This window comes from Euprymna scolopes, chromosome 14 (genome assembly GCF_053919585.1).
Source record: "Euprymna scolopes isolate OS-2025 chromosome 14, ASM5391958v1, whole genome shotgun sequence".
NCBI classification, from domain to species: Eukaryota; Metazoa; Mollusca; class Cephalopoda; order Sepiida; family Sepiolidae; genus Euprymna; species Euprymna scolopes.
In genome coordinates, this window is record NC_136495.1 from 75,536,343 (window position 1) to 75,558,893 (window position 22,551).

General features: G+C 35.6%; 1 protein-coding gene and 1 long non-coding RNA gene across 2 annotated transcripts in view; one reads left to right on the forward strand and one right to left on the reverse strand.

Moving 5' to 3' along the window:
• Positions 1-22,551, forward strand: part of LOC145293098 (ionotropic receptor 25a-like) — a 322,383-nt gene that overhangs the window by 288,931 nt on the left and 10,901 nt on the right. The window contains exons 11-12 of the mRNA XM_080139474.1: positions 11,441-11,762; positions 14,105-14,669. Of these exons, the coding sequence (XP_079995600.1) occupies positions 11,441-11,762; positions 14,105-14,669 (887 nt within the window). The remainder of the gene's footprint in view (positions 1-11,440; positions 11,763-14,104; positions 14,670-22,551) is intronic.
• LOC145293099 (uncharacterized) overlaps positions 1-22,551 on the reverse strand; it is a 199,416-nt gene that overhangs the window by 122,488 nt on the left and 54,377 nt on the right. The gene's annotated exons all lie outside the window — the stretch shown is intronic.

The window sequence follows — 22,551 nt, forward strand, 5'->3', positions numbered from 1 at the left end:
TCAAACCTAAAAGGAATGTGCCTTTTTCAGCGATGGACGCAATCGAAAAAGAGTTGGATAGACTTCAACAACTGGAAGTCATTGAAAAAGTTAACCACACAGATTGGGCAAGTCCAACCGTGTATGTAAAGAAAAAAAATAACAGAATAAGGGTCTGTGGAGATTTTTCAACGGGTTTAAATGACTGTCTATTGGACCATAATTATCCCCTTCCGTCCGCAGAAGATCTGTTCTCTAAGCTTAACGGAGGAAAAATTTTTTCTAAGATAGACCTCTCAGATGCTTACTTGCAAATTAAGATCAGCGATGAATGCTCCAAATACTTAGGCATAAATACTCATAAGGGCATTTTTAAGCTAAAGAGGCTTCCTTTTGGATTAAAGGTTGCTCCTGCTATTTTCCAGCAAATTATGGACACGATGCTGGCAGGGTTGGAATTTTCAATGGCCTACCTTGACGATATCCTAATTAAAAGTGAAAATTTGCAAGATCATAAGAAGCATGTAAAAGAAGTATTCAAAAGAATACAGGAATTTGGTTTTAAATTGAGCCCAGAAAAATGCGATTTTTTTATGAAAAAAATTAAATATCTAGGTCAAATAATCGACAAAGAGGGTCGAAGACCGGATCCACAAAGGACTGAAGCAATTGAAAAGATGCCTGCTCCAGATTCAGTGACAAAATTAAAATCGTTTTTGGGATTAGTTCAATACTATGCAATTTACATCCCTAACATACATAATTTAAGAGCTCCTCTTAACGAGTTACTGAAAAAGGGTGTTAAATGGAACTGGAATAAGGAAGGTGAATCTGCTTTCCAAAATATCAAAAGATGTCTACTGTCAGACTTAGCATTGGCACATTTCAATCCAGAAAAGGAACTAATACTAGCAACGGACGCCAGTGATTACGGTGTTGGCGCTGTATTACTTCACAAGTATGAGGATGGTAGGACAAAAGCTATCGCCCATGCTTCAAGAACGTTGGTTGCAGTGGAGAAAAATTACAGCCAAATTGAAAAAGAGGCGCTGTCGATAATATTTGGAATTACAAAGTACAATCGATTTCTCCATGGACGATCTTTTATTTTGCAAACCGACCATAAACCCCTACTTACCATATTTGGATCAAAGAAAGGCATTCCCACACATACTGCGAATCGATTACAGCGATGGGCTGTAACCCTCTTAAACTATCAGTTTAAGATGGAACATGTATCCTCAAAAAAGTTAGGACACGCAGATGCATTATCACGGTTGATCCCTAAAAGAAGCGAAAGTTTCGAAGAAACGGTAATTGCTGCGCTTAAAGACGAAAGTGAATGTACAAGTTCAATGTGTAATATGATACGTGAACTTCCGGTAACTTTCGAAAAAATAAAAAAAGAGGCAGTAAATGACATTTTCATTAAGAAAATGAAAAATCAATTGGGATGGATAAAAAAAAATAAAAAGGTAGATCAAACAACGCCTTTTTCCATCTGTGAAGATGTGCTCATGTATGGTGAGAGGATCGTAATTCCACTAACGTTACAGAGGAAAATTCTGAAGGAATTTCATACAGGTCATCCGGGCATTTCGAGAATGAAATCCCTTATGAGAGGATATGTGTACTGGCCTGGTATGGACAAGGAAGTTGAAAAATGTGTCAAGACATGCAGAGGATGTCAATTAGCAGCTCGAGATCCTCCAGTAAAAACGACGCCATGGCCAAAGACGGACCTACCCTGGTCACGTCTGCATATTGATTATGCGGGACCTATAAATGGTTATTTTTACTTGATTATTGTAGATTCTTTTTCAAAATGGCCAGAAATATTTAAGTTTAGACATCCAACAGCAAAAAACACTGTGAGTGCGCTTAATGAAATTTTTAGCCGTTTTGGAGTGCCAAAAACCTTAGTGAGCGATAATGGAACAGCATTTACTGCTCATGAATTCAAAGAATTCTGTGACTCACTAAATATTCTACATATGACAACACCTGTGTACCATCCACGATCGAATGGGTTGGCCGAAAAATTTGTAGATACGTTTAAAAGGGCACTTAAGAAAAATCTTACTACGGACACAGACGAACAATGTATTCAAACATTTTTAGCAATTTACAGGGTGACACCAAATCCTAATAATAATGTCAATTCTTCCCCGGCTGAGCTAATGTTTGCAAGAAAGATAAGATCTGTCTTCGATAGGCTGCTACCAGAGAAAAAGAAAGTTTTCAAAAAAGAAAACCTTAATACCAAGTGCTTCTCCCCAGGTGAAAATGTATATTTCAAAAATTTTCAAAATGGACGAAATCAGTGGGTTGAAGGTATTATCAAAAAAAGGATTGGGAGCATGGATTAAGTTTTGTCTGCAAAAGACACAGAAATCAAATACGTCCCAGACTGTCTCCAAATGTGGAAGAGACACCAATGGAAACATTGTGCGATATTTTTGATATACCAAAACCAGCGTGTGTACCGCAAACAATGAATATTTCGCCTGAACCGACCATACGGGCTGGACAGAAACCTTTACCCCGGGTAACGCTGACCAGAAGGAAAAGCGCAAGAAAGAGAAAAGTTACCAGGAGATTAAGCCCTGACCCTAAAAGGAAGAGGTATTTAAGCTAAAATCAGGAAGATTTCAGCTTCAGGGGGAGGTGTTGTGAAGGAACATAACTGGCTATACACCGGTTACAAACTGTATATATATATTGGACTGTTTGGCAGACAGCGGCAGACAGCGGCAGACAAGCAGTCGCAGTAAGACGGATAGTCTTACGTGTTGATTATCAGACTTTCTTCCCCATACTTGTTACTATGTACTTCTATTTACCTTAGGCGAGCAGCCTTACGTTTCTGTATTATAAATAAACCCCATTACACATACCACTCGGTGTAACTCACGTTTGTCTTTATTTCCTAAGTATTTAGGAATATAACAGAACCTTTGATAATTCGCTACACTACAGAAAGAGATGTTTTCATATTTTCTGTTCTTAAAATATCAAAAATCTGCTTGTAAGTCATTTTGGACTGCTTTAATCCTGCAATTCGGTTTTTGATATACTCACCAAGATACAGTCTTACCATTTTTAGGATTCATTTTTCCACTTATTATTATATGCTATAATAATAATGATTTGCAAAATAGAAATTTTCAATTAAAAAAAATATTGAAAAATCGATTTCTTCCTTATTTCACTCTTGGCCCATTTTTTTTGCTCATGAGTGTATATATATATATATATATATATATATATATATATATATATATGTAAGTATACACACACACATATATATATAAGTATATATGTAATTATAAATGTAAGTATATGCACATATAAATATATATATATATGTAATTATATATGTAATTTATATATATATGTAAGTATATACGTATATATATGTATATATATATATACATATATATATTATATGTATATATATATATATATATAACTTATCAGATGGACGATTATTTAAACAGCAAAGTTCTTAGGCTACAGTCTAACATATTAAACACTGAACCATCACTTCATCACTTTAGTCTAATATCTTTGTTTATTTTTTTGTTTTTTTGCAAAACACTTCTCCAATTTCTATAAACACACTGCAGCTGTTAGCAATAAATACAAGTGCCTCTTTTTTGTCTGTGTACGTCTACGTGTGTGTGTGTGTGTGTGTGTGTGTGTGTGCGTGCATGTGTGTATTTATGTATATTAATTTCGTTGTTAACTCATTCAGCAGATGCAAGCGATAGTCGGAAGAACATCTCTGTAGTAGATGATGGCAGAGCAGACCCCCGTTAACTGATTGTTGATTAGTATTTGATCGTGTGTCGTATTCTACCCATAGCAACTAGATGGCTTCGGCAGACTCTTTTGATGAATGAGACAAGAAACACAAGAGGCCTTTAGCATTCAGGTTCAGGCAATGTTTATTTAGTATAAGTTTTATTTTTACTAACAAAAAATGATAATCATTATACACACACAAGAACAAAAACTTATTAAAGAAATAGGTTTTCATTCAAGTATATTTTGCTAAAAGACAAAAACAATATATCATATTCCCCGGGAAACACTTACTTGGAAGAAAGAATATATATGTGTGTGTGTGTGTGTGTGTGTGTGTGTGTGTGTGTGTGTGTGTGTGTGTGTGTGTACTAGTAGCGTGCCCGACGTTGCCCGGTCGCAAAATACGCTTAAATATGATATTTTAATTGATGTAGATTTCATAATATACTTGAACCAACTCTATATTGATTATCATATTGTGCCGAATATATAGTAATGCTTTTAAAAGTTAAAAAAACAAAAAACAAATATGACTTGGGTACCAACAGCTAGTATCGAACCAGAACATGTATCTCTCCAGCATTATTCGTTGCTATCTGAACTAAGTCCACATGCATATCAAAATTTAAAAAATTAATGCAGTTAAGCGTATAAATGTATATTTGTGCATGTATAGATGATACACTTTAAGTCGACTTACTCCTGCCATATTCCAATTTTTTTTTCAATTTTGACCCCTTAGCAGCTATTTTTACCAGCTGGAACACAAATAGAATTAGTACCACAGATACCCTATATATCAAGTTTATAATCTATATAGAAAAAGTTTTATGAGTAATTTGGTAGTGACCATTCCGCACAAACACAGACAAGGTCACTTTTATAAGTATATATGAGCAGGCTGCCCAACTTTGCTCGATTGTAAAATATACTTAAATATGATATCTTCATTTATACAGAGTTCGTATTTTTTATTATAGAGTCAATTTTCTATCAATTATTATATTGTACCTAATATATAGTAGTGATTTCAAAAGTAAAAAATATATTACTTGGTTCCATCAGCTAGAATAGGAGCCAAATTTAGTGCTTGAGCCTTAATCATTACCATCTGACCTAAATCCATACATATACAAACACTGAAAAAAAAAAATTGTTTAAGCTATAACTGTATATTTGCGCATGGGCTGATGTAACAGGTTTAGTCGATTTACTCCTGCCAAGGTCAATGTTTTTTTTCCCTTTTGACTCCGAGCAGTTATTTTTATTGACTAAAAATTAAATCGAATTTGCTCTGTAAGTTTAAGCCAGCAAGTTTCAAGTCTGTAGATAAAAGAGGAGTTTGGTAAAGACCATTCTGAACACACAGACAAGGTCACTTTTATACATACATATAGATAGATATATATAAATACATGTGCGTTTGCTAGAGCATTTTCCTTCTAAATGCTATGCAATTATGCACAATATAGAAAATATGCATAGATAGAACAGAGCGCAATATGAAGCCAGTCATCCAATAAGAAGTCATAAACAATGAATAATTAATTCATTAAAGTTCCTTTTTCAAAGAATATGCAAATCAGGTGCTCACATATACATGACTGAGTATATATTAAGTTCGTTTTAATAATTCTTAATAGAAAATGTAGGATTTTAATATCTATGTTAGTGTGATAAAACCTCAATTTAGAGAGAGAGAGAGAGAGAGAGAGAGAGAGAGAGAGAGAGAGAGAAAGAGATGAAAAAGGATCAAACCAAGTTATATGTTCATCAACGTTTCGTCATTATTTCAAGACTTCATAATTAAATGTAAAAAAAAAAACGCCAAAAAATAATACCAGTACAATATTTGAAAATATACTTGTAAATTGGATGCCTTTGTTCTATTTCAGAACGAAAAAGTTGTTGGCATTTCAAAAAGTGTATAGCATTGTGGAGTGAGTGAAAATGATACGATTTTGTTTTGATCCAAGTAGCTACATTGTACTTACGAGGTGCCTTCAATAAGTTTCTACACTTTGTGGTATCGGCACTTTTATTAATAGTATATACATTTATCTCAATTCACCTTTGAAGTAATCTCCTCTGGCTGCAATGCACTTGTTGTACCGTTCCAACAGCTTCTGGAAGGTCCCATGGAAGTCCTCTTGTGTGAGCGTGTCAATCACCCTCATCACGGTCTCTTTCATCTCCTGAATTGTCCCATTGTGACCGTCTCTAAAGTTTTTCTTGGGCTTAGAGAATAACCAAAAGTCACTGATAGGAAGGTCTGGACTATAGGGAGGGTGAGGAACTGTTATGATGAACATCTTGGTCTGTGACAACAATGGAATTGTGGACTGGTGCATTGTTCTGGTGGAAATGCCATTTACCCAATTTGAAGAATGCTAGCCTCTTCCGACAGAATCTCTTCCTGAACTCCCTTAAAACCTCAACATAGTATTCCTTGTATACTGTCTGTCCAGTGGGAACCCAGTGCATGTAGATCATGCCTATGCTATCAAAAAAAAAAGGATCATCATAAGTTTGTGGGTGGATTTGCTGTCTGACATTCTTGGGTCTGGGAGAACAAGCATGCTTCCATGCTTCCACTGGAAACTCTGTCTCTGGGCCATAGCAGTAGATCCAGCTTTCATTGCAGGTCACCAAAGGATCAAGAACTGTGGGATCTGAATTGATCAGCTCGACCATCTCCTTGCTGTCATGACAACGTTTTTCTTTCTGATCTTCTCTGAGCACCCTTGGGACTAACTTCATGCAAATCTTCTGCATCTTCACAGAGAGCAAGGTCTGGACTATAGGAAGAGTGAGAAATTGTCTTGATGTCCATCTTGGTCAAATTGTCGGTGACAAGGATGAAGTTGTGGTCTGATTCATTCGATTAAATGTTCAAGAGTCTACAGCAATTTTAATACCTGTAAGCTTGACAACATCTTGAAATTTGGAATATAAACTTTTGTCATTTATTTATGTATATACATATATTTATGGCAGGTGAGCCAATAGTAGGTGGACTGCATTTTGAATAGGTTTACTGTCCACCTACTTTTGGCTCAACTAATGTATATATATATATATATATATATATATATATATATATATATATATATATATATACATACTTGTGGGTGTATATATATATATATATATATATATATATATATATATATATATAAAATTTAAAAAAAAAAAAAACAAAACATTTTTAAACTTTTAAATTATAAATCACATTACTTAATATATATATATATATATATATATATATATATATATATATATATATATATATATATATATATATATAATTTAGTCTTGATCCAAGAAGCTTCACCTTTATTTTCATGTGTATCTTGGATTGTATCTTATATTGTGTTCATCTGGTATTTTACTTATAGTTTTCTTTCATCATCATTCATTCAGGTGATGAAAACTAATATCGTTGCCAGCAAACAACCTCAAAAACTTGATACTCTTACAACATCAATTTACAATTTACTATCAGAATGGTATTTTCTAGCTAAACAGTTTCTCTAATGATTTGAAACATCAAATCATTAGAGAAACTGTTTAACTAGAAAATACCATTAACTGTTCAAATTAAAATTTTGTTTTAACGATTTTCATAACATGTAATAATCATAATTTTCATATCAATGTTCATGGCTATAACAATCATAGCATGTATTTGGTGACATTTAAATAAATTTTATTCTAAAATAGTTTTTTTTTTCTAGAGAATCCCTTCGGTTGTTCTAAAAGACGATATTGTTTACAATTAATTGGAAAATTATATTTTTATTAGCAAGCTGTCTGCCGGTACCTGATCGTGAAATATGCTTAAATATGATATTTTAATAAAAAATGATATTCTATATTGATTATTATATTGTACCAAATCCATAGTAGTGATTGTTTTAACTTTAATTACAACTGTATATTGGAAACAATTGAGAATTGGCTCTATAATAAATACGAAACTGCATAAATTTAAATATCGCAATTAAGTGTATTTAATGATAGAACAAGGTAGGTAACCTGCTAGTCTATATAAATAAAGCCGTAAATGTATGCAGGTGCGTGTGTATGTGTGAAAAGATTTAACCGATAAACTCTCAAACTGCAGGTCACATAACGCTGAAATTAACAGGAAATACTAATCATACACCAAGGATTGTTTAAAATGAGTAAAATCTTTGTTTGGATGGATGATTAACATGCACAGAAATATGTCGGCAGATTGAAATGCAAAATGTCCATTTCAACTTGCGGGCATATTTCTATTACTTATGCACATGCGCAAATTTATTCATAGCTTGAAGTGGTTTAATTTTAAATTATTTTTATCTATCTGTCGGTAGCTTAAATGGTAGAGAACACAGCTGGAGCACTAAATGTTTTGATTTCGATTCTTGCTGATGGCACCCAAGTCATTTTTTTTAACTTTTGAAATCAGTACTATAATATTCAATAAATAATTTGTTCTGTAATAGTAAATATGAAATCTGTATGAATTCTATCCAATTATAGTGCTCAGAAAAGATCACCCGGAACTAGCAAGCATACTTATAAGGCTGTTTAAATCTTGCCTTAAAGGAAAATGCTTTCCAAGACCTTGCAAAACTGGAGACCAGTTATCTGCATCTCAGTACAGACTCCTGTGTATCATAAGTAAGTTGCTGGAATCTGTGATAAATAGAGAAGTGGTAAAAAAATAACCTACTCCGTGACATGTAGTACAGTCTCTGTTTTTTTTAGATCTACAGTTGATGTACTAACTGTAATATAACACAGGATTAATAAATATCCTGATGGGGGATTCGTTTCTAGAATAATTGTTCTTGACATATCAAAGGTTTTTGACAGTGTATGGCATATGTCTTCTCAGCTATTAAATCCCTTCTCTCTGATAGGTTTATAAAAGTTTTCATGGGCAGAAATCAGAAACTCATAGTATCAATGCTGGGGTCCCTCAGGGTTCCATTCTGGGCTCGACTCTCTTCCTGATCTTCATTAATGATCTCCCAAATCACATTCTTAGATCATTCGTAGACATTTATGCAGACGACATTACCATCTATGGCAACACTTCAAAAGTTGGCAATGATCAAGATCTCTCTGATTCTCTCTCTTCTGACCTAAAGCACGTGGTGCAATGAGGAAAAAGGTGGCTGGTTAATTTTAATGCGTATAATGTATCTTTCTATCATAAATGCTCTGACCCTCATATAACCCACTTGAAATGAATGGCTTCCATCTTGAAGAAACACGATGTTTTGACAAGCTTCTGAGACTGACCTTCACTTTAGATCTGAAATGAAAAACTTATATCAAATCCATTGCCTAAATCGTTTCAAAAATGGTTGAATTGTTCTACCACTCCTGCAGATACCTCACTGCCGATGTAATTCTCTACCTGTATAAGAGTCAAGTACATCCTAGAATGGAGTACTATTGCCACATCCGGGCAGGAGCAATTCAGATCATCCTACCCTACCTTGACAGGGCTCAAACTGGTTTCAAAATCTAGGAGGTGATGCCCTTTTCTCTTCTCTGCAACCTCTTTCCCACAGAAGAGGCGTTGCGAGCTCGTCCCTGCTCTATCGTTCTTTTCATGGAAAGTGCTTGTTGAGCTTCAATCTATGGTCCCCCCTTTACCAAACTCTTACAAAAAAAAACCTTGTCTAGCTACAACTACTATCAACAATTTCCTCTATTTTGTACTGTGCCTGAATCAAAAGGAAGCTTCTTTCATAGAACTACCCGCCTATGAAACTCTGTTCCAATCGCACTCTTCTGGTTAATGCCTCCTCTCCTCAGTCTTTCCATCCTCCTTCACTATTTGGTGTGGTGCCAGTTGATTTTTCTTTTTTTTTCTTTTTTTGGGGAGAGAAAGTATTAACGTACAATTATACTGTTTCAGTTTTCTTGATTCCATGTGGTGTTTGTGTTTTACTTCTGTAACAGTTTCTCTGTGTCCAGCTAGCTTCTGTAGCTCATGTCTATTAGTTTCTGCAGTCAAGGGTTTTCTTTAATATTTCAGACGTTTTCATTATTGCTATCCGTTATATCTTTTCAACCATTCCTATGATTCTAATCTTTCCCATTCTTTTTTCAAAGTTTTCTGGGAGTGTTCTTTATTATTTACTCACTAAGAGCAGTCACATTATCAAAGATTGCTCTTTGAGGATAACTTGCGGTGTTCTCTGGAGTCTGAGTGACAACAAGTCTCCCCAGATTTCCAGTACTCTCCACCTCATTTGATGACCTTTGCAAAAGAATTCACGTCATCACAACAGCTGCTGACCATTGATTTCTCGTTAGTGACGACCACTGGTCTTCGCTGGAATTTAGGTGTCAATAAGCCTCCCCAAGGTCTCAGTCCTTTTTGCACTTAACCAGCTGAGGTCTCTCCTCAGTCTTTCTACCCTCCTTGACCCTCCTTGACCATCCTTACTTATTTAGTGTAGTGCCGGTTTATGGTCACACACACACACACACATACACACAAAAGGGGGGGGCAGTATCTTGCAATTATATCATTTCATTTTTCATGATTTCATGTGATGTTCCTTTGTGTTTTACATCTGTAGCCGTTTCTGCATGTTTAGTTTGTGTCTGTAGTCCATGTCTGTTAGTCTCCACATTCAAGTATTTTTCTTAATATTTCTGCAGTTTTCATTATTGTTATCCATTGTATCTTCTCAACCATCCCTCTGATTCCAATCTCTCCCATACTTTTTTCAAAGTCTTTCGGTATTGTTCCCATACTAATACTTCATCTTCCAGACCCCTTTGAGCTCTCTGGTCAACTTTGTGTATTTGCTCCACTTCTCCATCTCCTTGATCTTCACTCTGTGGTCAGCTGGAACAGCAAAATCTACAATCTGGCAAAACTTTTCTTTCTTGTTAACTATTATGACATCTGGTCTTCTTGTTTGAATGGGTTTATCCGTTTGTATATCCATGTCCCATAGGATCTTGTGATTTTTGTTTTCCAGTACTGCTGCTGTTTTTTACTTGTACCATTTGTCTGGGTGTTCAAGATGCAGTTGTCTGCATAATTGCCAGTTTACTGCCCTCCCCACTTAATCGTGTCTATTTTTATATTCCTATTGGGCTAGTTTGCTGCATTCACTTAATATGTGGTTTATTGTTTCGTCTCTTTGTCCACAGAGTCTGCATTTGCTGTTTTCTTGTGTCTTGTCGATCCTTGCTTTGATGTGGTTGGTTCTGATTGCGTTACCTTGTGCAGCTGTTATTAGGGATTCAGTTTCCCTGTTTGGGTTTCCTTTTTTTAGCAATTTCCAGATGTTTTCGTTAGTCTCATCTTTTGTAATCCTTATGAATCGTCCGTGTAGCTGCTTCCCTTTCCATTTTTCTTTTCTTGTCTTTTTCACCATCATGTCTTGTTTGTGTTTTTTCAGTGTCTCTTGCTGTGGTAACTATTCTTTTGGTGTTCTGCATTATGTATTTTTCTAATCCTTTTTTTGTGTTATTTACAGTCTTCTATACAAACCAGCCCCTTTCTCCATCTTTCCTTTTCACATGGAGTTGGTCAGTATCATTCCTTGAGTTTAGTGCATTGTGCAATTATTATTATTATGATGATGATTATGATGATGATTATTATTATTATTCTATTGTACAGGAAGCAGACATTATTGTGGGTTCTCTCTCTGTAACAACCGAACGAGAATCAGTTGTGGATTTTACTTTGCCATATTATGACTTTGCGGGTATCCAGATCTTGTTTCAAGATCCAGAGGATAATGATGATCTTTTCTCGTTCATGAAAGTCTTTCACTGGGATGTTTGGTTGTGCCTTGCAGCTGTGCTTCTTACAACAAGCATCTTGCTGCATGTTTTTGATCGTCTTAGTCCATTCTCAGACAAAGATCAATTACAAAACCAGCGAGTCTTCAATTTGAAAGAGAGCATGTGGTTTGTAATTGGATCACTAACTCAATCAGGTAAGATTTTCAAGATTTTTAAGATTCTCTCTCTCTCTCTCTCTCTCTCTCTCTCTCTCTCTCTCTCTCTCTCTCTCTCTCTCTCTCTCGATATCATGTATGTAGATTACTTTGTAGGTTAACTTTCTTCTTTGGTTTTGTTGGGAAAATATAAAGCAAAAGTTCCCACCTAATGCAGGTCTTAAAAAAGTTGGCAGCTGTCGTAAAACAGATTTGTAGCACTGAAGTTTACCCTTCGGTGTTTAAAATCAAATTTTGTAAACTCGTTTCTACGCACCGTGCAAGCCTGAATTAATGTAAACAAATAATTATATTTTGACCAATTAGAGCACTTTCTGAATTTATTCGAATTGGTTTTTCTAGGCGCCGTCTAAGACCAGATTTTTTTTCAATAAATAGTTGAGACCAAAATTCAGACAGTGCTACATCTCCCTAATCGCCACAATCCTGAACTCGCGTAATCATACACTGTCACTTGCATACACACACTTGCAAAGTGCGACACACACACAGTGACGGTTTGAAAGGCTTGAATCCCTTAATGCCGTCTACTCATTTAAAACAACTCATTAATTGCAATATTTCGAAACTATTATCACTGAACTATTTCCTAATGTGATAAACAAAGAATATTAACTCTTAAAAACAACTTTCATTTAATTATAATATATTTGATTGAGCAGAGAAGTTTTGAATACGATTTTCCTGACCCCCTGAAACTCACAGCTCTTAATTAATCGATACAGACTTCTTCAAATGTCTCAACTAATGAATCCTCTTGTTTTTACAAGAACTCTGAAAATAATCACGGACATTCTATGTTTTCCTATTGCTGTAAACCTTCCATTTTAAACATATAAAATATCTCTTTTGTGAATATATGCCTTCTTAACTCATTGTTGTGTTTTGTGTATCATATGACAATGTCTCGTTTTTCTCACACTTTCGATCTCAAGTTCAATATCCTTTTTTTGCTGCATCAATATACAATTTCCCTTATTCCATGTAGCTAAAATGATTTAAAAACTTTAAAAACATTTAATTTAATTTTCTATGTTTATTACCTTTAGCAAATTAGGTGCAAATCTTTTATAATATTTGCTAATATTTTTCCTCCGAGGAGATGTATAAACATTGAAAACTCATGGGTTAAGGAAATATATTTTACTATACTGTATTCTTTGTCTTGCATACAATAATATTTCTATATTTGAAATTTTACTTTTTCAAATCACGAATTTTAAATTCCTAAATTATGATTATATATATATATATATATATATAAGAAACAAGTAATTAATAAAACATGTTCAAAAACATTTTTGAAAAGAGTTAAAAACATATTTAATTTTAAAAAGGAAACACTAAATAAGTGGATAGTCCTTAATCCGTGGAGTTTTGAAGAAATACTTTCCTTCTCATCAGAGGGCAGGATTTAGCAAAATGCGGGATCGAATTTTGCTTGCAAAAGTATTAAATGAAACTACAAGTAAGTCATAGATCTTACTTGATAACAAAAAGTGAAGCAGAGGAAATATGGTGAATAAAAAAGTGATTTCATGTGAATAGATAGTCTGGTGAAGGGTTAGATTTCCAATGACGTCTGCATCTTTGGATTTTACCGTCATTAGAAATTTTACCATTCACCAGACTAGCCATTCACATGAAATCACTTTTTTATTTACCCTATTCCCTCTGCTTCATTTTTTGTTATCAAGTAAGATCTATGACTTACTTGTAGTTTCATTTAATACTTTTGCAAGCAAAATTCGATCCCGCATTTTGCTAAATCCTACCATCTGATAAGAAGGAAAGTATTTCTTCGAAACTCCGCGGATTAAGAACTATCCATTTATTTAGTGTTTCCTTTTTAAAATTAAATATGTTTTTAACTCTTTTCCTAAGTGTTTTTTGACATGTTTTATAAACTATTTATTTCTTATTATAAGCTCTACCTCCTATTTGGTTTTATCGAGCTTTTACATCTGGTTGAGATTACTTTATAAATATTAATTTTTAATATTTATAATTTACTTTAGTTTTGCCATCTTGGATCATTTTGGTAAACTTAACTGTAATTCTCATTTTATATAGATATATAAGAGAGAGAGAAAGGAAGAGAGAAAGAGATTCTCTCTTAATTTTTTCTACATATTTTTTAGATACGGACAATTGTTATATATAAAACGTATGATGTTTCAGTATACACTATTGTCTATATAGAATTTTCTGATTTTTTTTTAAGTTGACATTATTTTAGTCCATATCATTTGGCACTTTACCTTTTTATGATGTAGTTTATGTATTTAATTAGAGCAAGTGTACTATTGTTTCTTTAACAGGTGGAGGAGAACCACCGACATCATTCTCTTCTCGTGTACTTGTTGCTGGCTTCTGGTTTTTCTGCATCATCATGATGTCAACATTCACAGCAAACTTAGCCGCATTTCTAACCGTTAAGAGAATCACAAATGATTTGAATTCATTGGATGACCTTGCCCAGTCAAAGGTCACTTACTCTGTAATGTACAACACATCCGTGATGCGCTATTTCCAGCGAATGGCAAATATTGAACATGAACTTGACAAAAGTTGGAAGCAAATGAGTTTCCAGGAAGATTCAAGTGAACATAAAAAAAAAAGCTTGGCAGTTTGGCACTATCCGATCAGCGAAAAATATGCTAATATATGGAATAAAATAAAGGAATACGGAATGCTCACGAACACGTCTGAAGCGATTAAAAGAATGGAACAAGGAAATTTTGCTTACATAACGGAATCACCAATTGTACAATGGTATATGTCAAAAGACTGCAAGTTTAAAAACATTGGCGAGCAATTTAGTTCAAGACCATATGCCTTTGCCCTGAAGCAAAATTCACCATTGGTCAGTACATTCTCTAGCAGGTAAGAAAATAATTATATTGTTCGTGTATTGATCATTTTTAACAATAAAATGTGTATAGAAAAATATTGTAACTTGCTAGTCCTTTACAAATGAATTACTAATCACTACTTGAAATCATCAAAACTAAAGATTCAGGGTTATTCTCACTGTTTCATTTTTCAGTCGAAGTCCTGAAAAATCAAGGAACCCCCTTTCTGGGTCTAACACTTGATCTCTATATGAAATACATAGATATTTGAGTATTCCATTAAAATTCTCATTAATCTTAGTCTTAGTAACATTAAATATTATAAACCATTTACAGGCCCATTCCACTATGGACTGAAAATCATTTTCTGGGGTTTCTACTATTGCCTCGAATATGTGTGCATTCGTTTTCCACTCATGTCATCGTGGTATTATCAGCAAATATACACGTCTGTCATTTTTATAAAGACAATGTTGGAGTTGGCATCCAATGTTATGAATAACAGATGAGAAAATCATCTATTATATAAAGGCTTCTCACTTTTGTTTCATTTTACTTCAGTCAAAGTTCTCAGAAATGAAGGGGTCCCCTTTCCCGGGGCTAAAACTTGATCTCTATATGAGATACATAGATAATCGAGTATTCCATTAAAGTTCCTCTTTGGCTCACAAACACTGAATTAGTAAAGAAGTTAGAAATATAATTTTTCTTTGATTAATTGACCATTTCAATATCTTATCATATATCTGTCTTGTGGTCTCTTGGTTTTACTAGATTCCAAGACAAGAATTCATCTTTGGTCTGGTAGAGTATTCAGCTTTATGTTGTTACTTGTCATTTGGAGAAGGTGTACCATTCCTTGTAAAAATCAATGTACGTTAGCTATACCAAAGTGATTTCCACTACTTAGTCAGGGTTTACTTGTAGGGATAAGTATCCTCAGCAAGGTTATCCTGACAAACCTCTGCATAGAGAGAACTTAAAACCTCGAGGAAGTATCTAGTAGGCATTCAAGTTCTTTCCTATTCAGAATGTTCAATCGTGTTGAGCAGCAATTTGAGGAGTACAGATATTAAAAAACAAAAACTATTCTAGATTCATTAGAAAAAGATATAAATATTTTTTTATGTTGTCAAAAACAGAAATCTAGAGAAGAATACCAGAACAGTATTCTTGTGTGTTACCATTTTTGCGGAGAATATTTTAGTCCCAAAGAAAAGTAAGAGAAATAAATTTAGAAAGGTGAAGTGGTGATAGTTGTAATTTAAGAAAGTTATTGTTTGTTCCCAGGATTGCAAATTAAAAATTCATGAAACCAACGGTTAACAAACGAATGTTTTGATGTTTGTGCCAGAATTTATATAGTTTCTTGTTACTTGAGGTAACATCACTTGGAAAAGGTGCATCATTCCTCACCAATGTGGGTTAGCCATAGTGAAGAGATCTTATTTGGGCTACGAATACTATGTGATTTGGAATATTTGGTTGGGTTTACTTGTGGGAAAAAGTATCCTCATGCCAGGTTGTCCTGAAAAACCCTTATAAAGAGAGACGTTAAAACTTGAGGATAATGTCTCGTAGGCAATTAACCCCTATCCTCGTGTGGCCTTCGGGCCTTGATTAATGGTGATTCTCAAAAAAAAAAAAAATAAAATATGATGATCCTTAATAAAAATTGTATATAATTATAGTGTCAAGTTTCAGATTGAATTATGAATTGAATTTCATGATAGATTTTTAATAAAACATTTCCAATTAAGAATTGTTGTTTTTTATGCATTCAAAAATTACTAAAAAATGTAAAAGCAAGATGAAAAACAATTAATGTAAAAGCAAGATGAAAAACAATTAATGGTAGAATGAAAGCACAAACTAAACACGATTAGCGGTTTTATACCAAGACAAAGCAAGTTCTGTCCTTGCCCTGCCTTTATTTATAAAGAGAGATAGGCAGCTAGTGTGAGTATATTAAAATTGTATGTTGCGTCTGTGTTTCAAAAAGCTATACTGTCTTCATCTAGACGGTAATAATCGTTTCTATTTTATTAATATGGAAACAAAATACAAACAAAAAAAACGCGCCCTCTAGGCAAGATAAAAACTTGCATACAAGGCCAGTAATTTCGGTTTAAGCTTATTGCTTTAAGGAAGACATATCTTTGGTATCATCAATTTTTAGACAAATCAATTAATGTAGTCTCAGATGCACACGTTTAAAACTCCGAAGAAGAGGCGTTGCTTTCTGTTCGATATCTTCTAACTTCATTCTGACTTTTCTTGTTCCTGCATCCTTGGAAAACTCCATGGTACTGATTGTTACCATATCATCTGTGGTTTCATTCACATCGGTCACACCCTTTTCTGGAATTAGCGTCGTCCTTTTAATTATGTCGTTTGAATATCTCCATCTCCACCTCCAAAATTACATTGTGATGATGTCTTCAACTGTTTACCAGGGTCAAAATTCCTTATGAAGACTTGATCATTTGTTCTTATTTGCCGCTTGAATAGCAATTCAGCTGGAGGAATTCCAATTGTATGGAGTTGTCCTGAAATTAAAACGGCATCTGTTGACTTTTGTTTGAAAGGATCTTTACAAGTCTTTCGCCATCCTCTTCATTATTTCCTTGAATGTATGCACGCTGCACTATCTGCTCATTAAAAGAGAGATTGAAAAGATATTTTCACACACCTTAGCGGTGTAATTCTATCCGGTTCTGGCCACCACATAGTTTCTAGCTAATGCTTTCATTCTCACCATGCTTATATAAATCTCCCATTTATTAAAATAGGTTTTAACTGCACACTTCAACTGATATCGTTTCAATCATTCATTGCGAATTTCTATTCCTTATCTCTGCTCTTACAGTTTCTATGTTCATTGGAACTTTCACAAGATCCATCGTATATATTTCATCAGTAGATTTAGAGATGTCTTCTTCTGGAGCTTCAAATGGCAGATGACTCAGACAATCGCTATTATCATTGAGATATCCTGTTTGGTATTCCAGTTTGTAATTAGAAGTAGACAAGAACAGAGCCCAACACTGTATCCGAACAGCTGTCATAGCTGGAATTGGTCTGTTCTTTTCAAACAGATGTAACAACACATTATGGTCTGTGAACATCGTAAAGCTATTCTCACCTCTTCATTGCAAAAACAGGTCTAATCTTTCCTTTCATAATTCTGGTCAATATTTGAGAGCGTTCAGAAGATATAACACACTGGATTTAGACTGCCATCTTTCATCAATTGTATAAATACTACTTCCAAGCCATCCATTTGCACAAGTGTACGCTTTAACTGGTCAAAATGAATCAGAAGATGTGCTCTATATATCATTTTCTTTATCTCTTTGTAGCCTGAAACGCTACCAAAGGCAAGATATGTTACTCCTGTGATTAAACGCCTTAAAAATTGGTACATACATGTTTTGTGCAGCATTCTGTGCAGTCAAACAGAATGAAGAATAAAAAAAGGCGTCCTTTTCTCTTTATATGCTTGCAATATTGTCACACAAATGAAATGCTTCCGGTTTGAAATAAAAAAAACTTTTTCAGAGACAAGATTGATTTTAGATTTAGGTGTTGAAGTAGCAAGTTTCGTCAGCAGTGCATCGTGTTTGGGGTTGAGAGTTTTGACAGCAGAGTATTGTGTCTTGGAGTTGAGTTTTTGACAGCAGAGCATCGTATTTTGAAGTTGAGTTTTTGATATCAGAGCGTCGAGTTTTGAAGTAGCGAGTTTTTGACAGCAATGTGTCGAATTTTGAGTAGTGAATTTTGGTGGAAGTGTGTCGAATTTAAGCCTGGAAATTGTTGCTTTGAAGTGCAGTATGGTTAATAATCCATCAGTGCCAGTGTAGAACAGTTAACACTCTTCAAAAGCTTTCTGTTGATAGGCTTCCTATTTCCAAACTGCATCCTTGCTTAATAGACTATGTAGTGATTCAAGTCGGGTGGACAAATAATGATTCATTGCTTCAAGATAGGTTTCAGTTCTGTCACATTCTGGGTGTGTGGAATTTTGTCATCACAGTCATGTTTTCTGGTAGAGGATATTTGAACCCTAAATAGGTAATATTCTCAAGAAGGAATTTGCATTTGCTTATTTTTAATTGGAACCTAGCTCCCTAGGTTCTTCAAGTGACTACCATCATCAAGACTTGAAACTAGTATGTTGTCAATTTGTACCTTGCAGGAAAAAAACATCTTTCAATCTTTTATCCCTCTCCTGCTGAAAACTACCTGTAACAGTTTGTGAAATCCCGTGCTCCCTCTTGCTCAAAAACAAATGCTAATTCCGATGCTGTTTCAAAGGTTACGATCAGGATTCGGTTCTAGGGTTCAGGAAGGAGTGAGTCACTCGCTCGACAACAGCTCGTTTCTGCCCTCTTTTTTTCCAATCGACCACACCTGGCCTCTCGCCACCAATGTCACACCGCACAGTCTGAACGTCAGCAACATGAAATACTTTTCAAGAGAAGATATTCACGACTCTTTTCTTTTTCTGTCTTGCAGGGAATTTTTCCCAGCTTTTATATCCTCCTATCAAAAAGAAAAAAAAAAAAAAAAAGGAAGAGACAAAAAAAAAAAAAAATAGCTTCTCCCATCATGCCCTGCCTTCCCAAGATGCCCTTCGGGTTTATAAATGAGCTAGCCATCCTTTCCTTCTTCTTTCCCAAAGAGCGATGCAGATACGCCCGGTACGTCGTATATTACTTATTAATTTTTTTTGTTTTTGTTTCTAACCATAACCTAGTCTTTAACAGTACCCCCCTTTCGCATGTACCCCACACATGGATTTCTTCTTTTTCTCTCATCCTCTCATTGGCAGCTTCCGAAGTGATGCACACGTGTTCACAAGTATAAAGAAAAGAAGAGTCGTTTTAGACTATAATTAAATAACCCAAGTATTATTTACTTTGCACTTCAAATCACCAATTTCTCGGTTAAATTCGACACTGTTGTCAAAACTTCCGACTTCCAAACACAACGATCTTTCCAGCTAACTTCCACACGTCTGCATAAGTAACACGCCTTCTCTCAACTAGCCTCATGCCCGCTTCATGTTTTATAGAACAGTCTCATTTGCATAAACATTCACGGTCACACGATTATTCACTATAAAACAAACTGTCTCGCCATATTAGTTTTTCCTTTCTTTCTCTTTCATGTCATTCCACAACCGACCCTTTGAATCATGCACACGTGCTAGTCAAGTAAGTCAAGCGTTTCCCTACACTCCTCCGATCTCATGATCACAAGCAGAGCAGGAGTGAGCAGTCGTCTTTGTTGGGTACTTCTTCAAAGAAACAGGGACAGCACTTCCTTGTTGCTATCTTCCTCATTACCACCATTATTGCCACCAGTATGTTCTATTATCCCTTCTAGTGGTTCCAGGCAGTGTTTTACAATTAGAGCAGGGGGAGGGGCAGTATCTTTGAAGAATTGGAGGCATCACTTCCTCATTTCCATCTTCCTCAGTATGTTCCATCATCCCCTCTCGTGATGCTATAAGCGGTGTTTCACAATCAAGGGGGTGGACAGGGTACTTTGATGAGGAATTGGAGGTATCACTTCCTCATGCCCATCTTTCTCATCATTATCGCCATCAGTATGTCCCATCATTCCCTCATCTGGTTCTGTAGGTAGTGTTTTTATGCTCACCTGAAGGGGCAGTAGGCAATCAGGATCATCCCTGAACTGTATGTGATCCTCCTCATCATCCTCAGAATCAGAAGAAGCATTATAGGGGCGGATATCTTTCATGTGACGTGGTACACCACCAACCAACATAGCCTGAGGACTTATGATTTTATCTATTTGTTCTCTGCAAAATTTTGCACCCAGCATTCCGAGGTTTTACCCAAACACAGTCTCCCACTTTATATGGTGTATTGACAACTCTAACGAGTGATGGTGTGACATCTATTCCTTTTATACGCTGTTTGCAGTGGTAAATCCCATTGGCTGGTGCATTTGCTGGTGTTGCATCATCCTTGGGTGTCACATCATACCAGTACACTGCTTCTGGAATCTTTTGATGGTGTGGTGACACCGCTCTGCTATACTATTACCTTCAGGAAAATATGCACATCCATAACGCGTTCTAATCTCCCATTCGTGTGTGAATTTCTGAAATTCTTGACATCGAAATGTAGTAGCATTATCAGTCAGGATTTCAAGTGGGGAACCATTTTCAAGAAAGATGACTCTCAACTGTCGTATAATGCTAGATGCATCCTGTCATGTCAACAGATGCCATATCGTGAAACGTGTTGGGCCACAATCTGTTAAGGTCAAAAAATGCTTGCCATCATATAATACATTGCATCCATCCCTACCCGACACCAGTTGTCATCTACCTTAAGCTTCCCTTTTTGCCATTGGGATGGTGCCAGATCAATTCGCTGACTCTTTGCACGAGTGTATGGCTGCCTTGATTGATGCCCTTGCAGGACACACTCTTCAGACAAAATATGTGGTCCTCCGAATTCCGGGATGTCCACTCTGCTGATATACACATCTGATTAGGTGTTAATTGACCTGTTACAGTCGTGCATGTCAGTTGCAGAGGAGCAGATCCCTGCCTCATTACATCATTCCACCTCTTTCGTACCTGAGTCAAGCTATCAGCCAAATTCTGCACCAACAAAACTAAGGTAATGTCCACCTGTAAGCTGAATTCATCAACTAGATGCTTTATTATTGCCAGTCTCCTTCATACTAACATCTTGCAGCTTTAGACTTAACTCGAGCCTTTCCAGTCAAGGTTTCAGTCAACCATTGGTAAACACAATGAGTCAGTGTGGAGATGCACAACCTTGGCCTGCCATTACAATGCAAGGTTAAAGCCCTTTAGCATGCCATCAAGTTCTGCTAAATATATGCTGGGCATCATTTTTCAGACAAAGCCAGCATGCATCTTCCACAAAAGCACCCAATTATTCTAACACAACACTTGTAGTCAGTGAACTTGCATCAACCCATGCATTCAGTTTGTTTCCAGATACTTGGAACTCACCCCAAGTAGGGTCGTTCCTATATACTCTAGTCAACGTTTTGAATATCATTTGCTGGAGAGAATCATCATCCATCATGTCATCCTATCCTTTGGTTACTGCAGTTACTCATCTTTTTAATAGTCCTGTTGCCAATCGGTGCCATCCACAGACAGGTAGATGTCCTACTAATTTACCGCAAATAGAAAACACAATGCACCTTGACAATACACTGGGTAACTCTGGAATTGGGCTCCCTCACTTTCATCACAAAATATTGCCCTCTTCCCAGACTTCAAGGCCTAATACAGGCACTCCATCCTTTAGGTGCTTATGGTCTTTGCTTATTTAACCAAAAGATTCCAGTTTCATTCGAACCTCATCTACAGACATTACAAAACAGTTTTAATAATAGCTGTCATTATTAAGAGTGCTACGTTTAGGCCAAAACCTAAACGTGTCAAACAATATCGTTTTCCCTTGATTATCACTGGCTGAAATGGCCATAATGACTCATGGACATGTATCTGCAGGTAGACTCTCTTCAAATCCAGCAGTGCTACATTACTCCCTTTCTAACGCCACTCTCTTAGTTTAGCAGCGCACACATTTGTGTTTCCGGTGAAAGCATCAACATGTTGATTCAATTCTCAGTAATCCATTATGGGTCGAATTTGGTTTTTAGTAAGTTGCTCAATTAATCCTTTGGGTGGTCCCAGACATTCCTGTGGGTACGGTATTAACCAACAGTAGTCAATCCACGTCTGGAGCTCTTCTTCATATGCGGCCCTATTCTTGGTAGAAACTGCATACTCTGGAATGGTGTCGTACAGCCGATCTAGTGCCTAGCTCATGGTCCACTTCCACTTCGCAGTCCATGCCTTTTGTTGTCATCAAACGTAGCATAGAAGT